The sequence below is a fragment of the Wasmannia auropunctata genome, unplaced genomic scaffold (assembly GCF_000956235.1).
Source record: "Wasmannia auropunctata unplaced genomic scaffold, wasmannia.A_1.0 LD336074.1, whole genome shotgun sequence".
NCBI classification, from domain to species: Eukaryota; Metazoa; Arthropoda; class Insecta; order Hymenoptera; family Formicidae; genus Wasmannia; species Wasmannia auropunctata.
The window spans coordinates 2851193-2858186 of NW_012026816.1; the positions used below are offsets into that span (position 1 = coordinate 2851193).

Here is a 6994-nt window from a genome sequence, read left to right on the forward strand (position 1 = left end):
ATTTATGCCATTAATCTTGAAACTTTTATAAGAGATATCAGTTTTTTATAATCTTTTTGAAAAATTTCCATGTCCCATTTAAATTTGTTTTTAAATTTGAATCACTCAAAATTAATGGCTTATTTACATTAAATTTTTAGATATAGAATTATTTGCACTATATATTTTATGAATTCTAAATCAAGCTTCAACAAATTGCATGCACGTTTATGAATTTACAGACTTGTTATGAAAAACTAGGAGGAAGATTGATTGATGAGCTAGGTTCTAGGTATACAAGTATACAATTAACGATGTAAGACTTTATTTTTTTCTAAGTCAATTATAATAAGTTATTATCTTTATAATAAGGATATTTACAAACATTACGGGGCAATTTGGAAATTAAAAAAACACATTTCCCAGCTCTTGCGTATTCATAATGTACGAAATATTTTATTATAATATTTCGCCTATCTGTTACATCTCTAAATTGGCAATACGAATATTGTATGAAGAGATGCTTAAACTCGACATGGTCTCTAGTTTCGATAATTTATAATTTTACAAAATGGCAGCCATATTTTCGTGATTATGTAATGAAAGTGTAACATTAGGATAATATGGATAAGAGCGACTTTTCCAGTCACATACAACTCGGTTCTTGCGATTTCGAACGTTTCCATTATCCGTACAGCTTTGCTAAGCCTATCTATTATTTGTCTATATATATCTAGTTTAATATAAAAACAATATCTCAATATTGCAGAGCAACTTATTCATCTAGAACGAGATGTCATTAAATTCGGGAAATTGCGCGTTTTTTATTCCGCGAAAGATAACTAGAGGCTGTTGGAAATATACGCGTAACATCATCCTAAAACTGTATTTTCAAAAGCCTAAAAGTTAATATTACATGGACTTTGATTCACTCTCAACAAAAATAGAATATAAAAAAAAAATGTAAATTTTTCAGTAATTAAAGTTCCGAAATGCAGAGGTCCGTAAGTTGTCGGATCTATTTGGACATTTCAGCTTCAGAAGAAAAGTTTTTCAGCTAAAGAGGAGAAGCTTTGCTCAGTGGACGCTTTCAATGAAGTCAACTTGCTATTCCACGCTCGGGTCCATTCGTAATCCGTATACTTGATCGATCTTATCCCACGGAATGCCATAATCTGCCGAGAGGTACTCAGGCGGAAGATGAATACTGTTCCTTAAGCCTATGGAATTCAATTTCCTTCTGCAAGTACTCCTTGACGAAGGGATGTTCCAAGTGGGAATCTTTCAGCTGACTCAGGTAACGATTCGCCACTTCCGGCGGTTTGCCCATGTGCTGCGAGAGGACGATCATATTGATCAACGTATCTGGATTATTGCTATCCTTATCGAGAGCCTCTTGCAAGGCTGTCTCCGCCTCCTCGTACTTCGCTTGTCCGATGAAGCAAGTGGCCTGGCCGTTCAGCAACATGCTCGTGCTGGAATGCTTGTCGATCATTTCCTAAAATGATTTAACAGCTTTGTCGAGAAATATCAGATAATTTTTAGGTATGTAAAGAGAAAACGAAAATTCGAATGTAAAGTATTCGTGCTTTCCGTTCCAAAGAAAAAAAAAAAAAAAAGAGATCAACGTCGCGATTCGTCTTCCCTCACCTGAAAGATGTAATAAGCATCCTGCAGCTTGTCGCCACCGTTGCTGATGTTTATCCACGCCTGAGCGAGCTGAGTCAAGGTGTCGTCGTCGTCCTTCTCCTGCATCGCCTTGAGCTCCTTGCGAGCCAGATCCAGACGGTCCATCTTGAGGTAGATCTGCAACGTCAGCGCCATGCACTCGAGGTTGTCGGCGGCGCATATCACCCGGTGGGCGGCCTCCAGATTCTTCTCGTGGTAGTAGATGGTCGCGGCCACGATCAGGAGGTTGTGGTTGTCGTAATTCACGTTCTTGGTCTCCTTATCCAGCTCGGCGACTATAGCCTCCCGGCGCTGCGGATTGGCGAAGTAGTCGGCCAGGGTCTTGAGCGGCTGCAATTCCGGCGGCGACGAATTGTTGATCTCGTCCAGCACCACGCGGAACTTCCTCTGCGCTATGTACGCGCGATAGAGGAAGACGTCACGCTCCATGGCCACTTCTGGCACGGACGTCTGCGGAAGGTGGCGAAATCTTATGTTAGTACAATTGCGAAACAGAGTTTATACTTCGCAAACCAGGCAATATATATTATTTAAAAAACTCCGTACGATATATTCATTATAGAATTATTATACTTTTCTTTCGTATGTAGATTCATAGATTCATTTGGAGACAGACTTTGCAGAGACTCGATTAAAGAGTTATTTATCACCTTCAAAGTCTTGCCTCAATATCTGAAAGTTTAATATTTTGACAGCGACACTACCGAGTCAAAGTTCCATTTGACTTTTAAACACAACATAACATAAAAAATTGTGTGACGTGTATCCTATTGAATCTGAAAGACTTTCATCAGAGAAACGTCGGCATTTGTTAGGAGGAACGTTAATGACAGCCGCCCACGTTGGGGGGTTGAAAACGGAGCAGCGCGTGGCATCGCGTCTCCGCGGGATGTCACGCACACGGCCCGAATCGGATAACTTCACCTTGATCTTCTGCGCCTCGTTGATGCATTGCTGATAGTTGCCGATGTAGAAATTATTTCTCACGTTGAAGAGATCGTTGAAGTCCTGCTGACGTGCCATCTTGTCGCTCATTGTCGTCCCGTGGCGGTGGAGCGCCGATATAGGCTATGTTGCGACATAAACTACTAGTCTTGGGAATACTGCCACTACTGGCACTTGGCAGTACTGAACGATTATTCCACGATATCTAGTTATCAGCGCGTGGCGCGCATTGCATCTAGTAACATCATAAATGATATAAAAACATTATTATTACTCGGGCCTCTAAAATGACGATATAAATATTGTAATGATTAAATAAATAATATAAATTATATAAAATGTATATTTACATATTATTTAATGTATTATATATTATATTATTTATATATATTGTAGCATTATATATTATATGATTTTATCAGAGTGACTTCGATTAAACTTAATTGATTAATTTAATTGGCGATTAATTCAATCAAAATTTTTATACAATTCGTTGTTCCTGTTCTAATCTTTCTGTCATATATAAATAATAAGAAATTAATAATTCTATCTTATATTGATAAACAGTACCGACGAGAATCGAAATACTACTAAAGGTACACCCTTATGGGAGTTATAACGCGTGGCTGTTAAGTAATTGCTAAAATTTAAGCAATTTGCCCAGGGCTGACAGCGGTCTTTAACAGTATCTCGTCGGTGATAAATATAGTAAAGACATTGTCATTTTTAATCGTAAATTTAAGTTAAGTTTAGTTTCTTGCTCCGATCTTATCAGATTTGAAACACCGCGGCTATCGGATGCTGGATGCGCGGCTATTTTCAGTTCAAAGGAAAATAAGAAGGACATCAACGATTTAAGCAATTTTACATCAAAATCTAACCACGATTTAATGACGGGCATTTGACAATTAATTAAAGTGACATTTTTTATCAAGAATTTAGAGCTGAGGGAAACATGAATTTCGTCGAGTCGAGAAACCGGCATCATGAACACGGACATTCTAGAAATTCGAATGACGAAGGTAATTTTAATTGAAAAATATTTATTATAGTTCATCTATTAAGTTATAAAATAATTGTTTATAACATTTGTAATGTTAACATTATTTATTTTATATTTATAATATTTTATCATGTTTACCCTTCGCTATTTTCTCAATTGTATAAATTTGTGCAGTTAGTATAATTATATATATTTATATATCAAATCCTACATATATTTTCATTTTGATTTCATATTGTTTTATATGTAAACTCGTTGAAGAAAACAGAGGCAAAGAAAGACAGAAGGTAAGAATCAAGTGGCTATAAATATATTGATTAATCTGATCAGTTAAGATTACTACTAATATATCTAATATTAGTTTCATTATTTTATAGAATGAAGTAGAATCGCAACGACCCTCTTGGCTTCAAACGGCACGCCACAGCGTCAAAAATCGTTGTCAGATAACGCACGAGATGCGCTTTGGCGAGAATTTGCGTGGCCTCTACAGCGCGCGTTTTTCTAAAACTGGTGACCTTATAGCTACGGGTTTTGGAAACGGCGGTATTCAGGTATACGATTATTGTCTCGGTTTGCGTAGGATTACGTGCGTGATTTAATAAAAATTGGTATAACCTGTCACTTCATTTTTTTGCAGCTTCGAAACGGTGAGACTGGCGATTTGGAAGGAACGTTCAAATCTGGTTTGGAAAGTTCCGTGCCAATTATGTGCTGCAGATTCAATCCGATCCGCAGCGAGATCTTCTACGCCTCCAGTGCCTGCGGAATTATTTTTATGTGCAACACACACACTAAAGATTTTTCTAGATTTGTACTCGGTAGACGAATGATTCTCAATTACGTACGTCGCACGCAGTCTTACTTCCCCATTTATATTTATTTTTATGCAGAATCAAAGAATGAGGTGAATGCGATAGATGTTAGTGTCACCGGAGATTACTTGGTTTCCGGCGGTAAAGACGCAGCTGTTCGACTTTACAACCTACAAACCACTAAAGTTAGCATTATTAAAAATATTATTAAATATTTTAGAATTGTATAGCCTTATAATATGTATTATAGTATATAGCCTATAATTAGCCTAGAATTAGTATATAGCCAATAATAGCCTATAATTGTAATAATTAATTCAATTATAAATGTGACTTTAAAATTTTTGTTGGAATATCATTTGCAACAATAACATTTTTATATGTATAAAAATATATTTCAGTTGATACTAACGTACAAAAGGAAGGAAGAGGTTCTGACAGAAAGTAAAGCCGGAAATTTTCATCGAATGAAAATATTTGCCGCAAGATTTCACAAAGAGTATCCCGATCTAATTATTACTGGCGGCTGGGACGATACTGTTAGGGTAATTCTTGAAAAAATGTAACGATTTATCACAAAAGTATTTCTGTAAACGTAGATACTGACAATTTATTATAATATATTTTTATTTGAATATTTATAAATAGCACAAATATTTATAGATAAGCATACAATACTGCAGTTAAATATTTTTAAATTTAAATCTAATTGTTAATATCAATTAACAATTGAAAACTGTGTTGAAAGAAAAGTTTTTTGCAGATTTGGGATATCAGAGTTCCAACTGGTTCAGTGAGAATTATTAAAGGCCCTCACATATGCGGTGACGCCATCGATATGCACGTAAGAATATTTTTATTGCATATCTGTACGATTTAACATCTAATTATCGACATAATTAAGTTATAAAAATACACTTTTGTAAAATACGTACGTTTCGTTTAGGAAACGCACATCCTTACAGGCTCCTGGATAGTGCGCGATAGTCTGCAAGTATGGGATCTGATGAGTGCGAAACTTATTGAAACAATAAATCCGTATAACAGACCGTCGACTTTGACCGGCGAGTTTCTTTACACAGTGCAATATTTCAATGGGGATCCTCACGGTGATCTCGTTCTGGTTGGGGGTTCCGGTACTGGCGCAGTTGAAGTGATTAGCTTAAGAGAAAAGAAGGTCTGTAATCAATTATTTACGATAAAATTAAATATTTTCAATTAATTTTAAGAAACCAATAATTTTTTTTGTACATTAAAATAATCGTTTAGGCAATCAGTTGTTTCTAGAGACGTTGAATTAGAAAAATAATAATATACTTTTACATAAAAAAAACAATGATAATAATTAATATATAAGTAGATATTACGATGAAAATTCGGATAAGAATTAGGTTTTCAACATTCGATTCCATTCGTCATTTTTTTAAACACAGGTAATGGGAAGCTTCAGTGCAAGCAAGCCAATATTCACTATAGATAGCTACCAAACTGCAATAATATTTGGTGGCATGGAATCTGTATTAAAGCTCGGAAATTATGATTTTACCAATGAAATTGTTAATTCTTATTAAATAATATAATTTCAAACAATATTCTTTCACAATTGCAAGATATATTATTGATAATTCCTATCAATGTAAGTATGAAAATTTCCATCAGTTATTAAGTATTTAAATATATGATAGTAAATTTATCATACACCTTATATCTACTTATACATGAAATTAATTAATTATTTAAAATATTTATAGAACGTATTTTAGAAATCGGACATTTTCTATAATTCTTATATTAAACAAATACTAAATATCTAATTTCTTATTTATATTCATCGTATATTACGTTTATTTGAATAACTGAAAAGATTAGATATATACACGACGTGTGGCGATCGTATGTGGCGCGAGAAGCTGCGCGGCAGCTTTCTGAGAAGCCAAAGATCCATGTTCAAATCCATCCCGAACAATATACTTAATTAACTCTCGATAAAATCGATTTGAAATCGATCGCCACGTATCTGATCTCGGAAGACGTTGATCGAAGCGACTTAAAAAAAACTCAGACAATTGGAACTAATACATCTCCCGTGAATGAATCAATGATTGAAACTGTTTCGCCTTAGAACATATACTATTGGAAGGAGAATTGTCTATACCGTCCGTGCATCGAGCTGAAGCTAACATCTGTGCGAGAGAGAAAGGTATAGGTTCCCATTTAACTGTAATACGCATGTGTCATTCAGCCCCCACTTTGTGACACAAGTATCATTCTGTCTTCGTTGTCATTAAATGTTGAAAAAAAGATAGAATGCTTGTGTCGTTAAATAGAAGGCACACATTATAACTATTACAAGTAATTTTTATATATAAATTTCCAAAGGCAAATTAACACCTAATAATCGCCACGTTCTTGGACAACAATATATTTTGAATTGCGATATCGCGTTTCCTAGTAAATCAATAATTATCATCTCGAAAGAAATGTAAATATTTTACGATTTATGTATGCTTATCTAAAAGCAGATATATATAAAAGTAATTATCTTACAGAATGATTAACTGCA

General features: G+C 34.8%; 2 protein-coding genes across 5 annotated transcripts; one reads left to right on the forward strand and one right to left on the reverse strand.

The window, feature by feature from the left end:
• Nucleotides 1-287: 287 nt before the first annotated feature.
• Nucleotides 288-2781, reverse strand: LOC105449680 (coatomer subunit epsilon). The gene is made up of 3 exons (XM_011689021.1): nt 2593-2781; nt 1630-2118; nt 288-1477 (listed from the first exon to the last, which is right to left on the reverse strand). Exons 1-3 carry the CDS (start codon nt 2701-2703, stop codon nt 1169-1171), a joined length of 909 nt encoding a protein of 302 aa, XP_011687323.1. The 5' UTR covers nt 2704-2781; the 3' UTR covers nt 288-1168.
• Nucleotides 2782-3040: 259 nt separating this feature from the next.
• On the forward strand, nt 3041-6891 carry LOC105449681 (WD repeat-containing protein 38-like). Of its 4 annotated transcripts, none has more exons than XR_974367.1 (10): nt 3041-3635; nt 3878-3903; nt 3994-4170; nt 4257-4437; nt 4510-4616; nt 4833-4976; nt 5195-5275; nt 5378-5608; nt 5865-6631; nt 6811-6891. XR_974367.1 is itself a non-coding variant. In XM_011689024.1 (10 exons), the coding sequence occupies exons 2-10, from the start codon at nt 3569-3571 to the stop codon at nt 6000-6002; spliced, it is 1152 nt and encodes a 383-aa protein (XP_011687326.1). In that variant the 5' UTR covers nt 3041-3209; nt 3389-3568; the 3' UTR covers nt 6003-6883. The 4 variants fall into 4 exon arrangements, 3 of the variants coding, with proteins under 3 accessions (XP_011687326.1, XP_011687324.1, XP_011687327.1); XM_011689024.1 differs by having other exon boundaries at nt 3041-3209; nt 3389-3635; nt 5865-6883; XM_011689022.1 differs by having other exon boundaries at nt 5865-6883.
• The last annotated feature ends 103 nt before the right edge of the window (nt 6892-6994 follow it).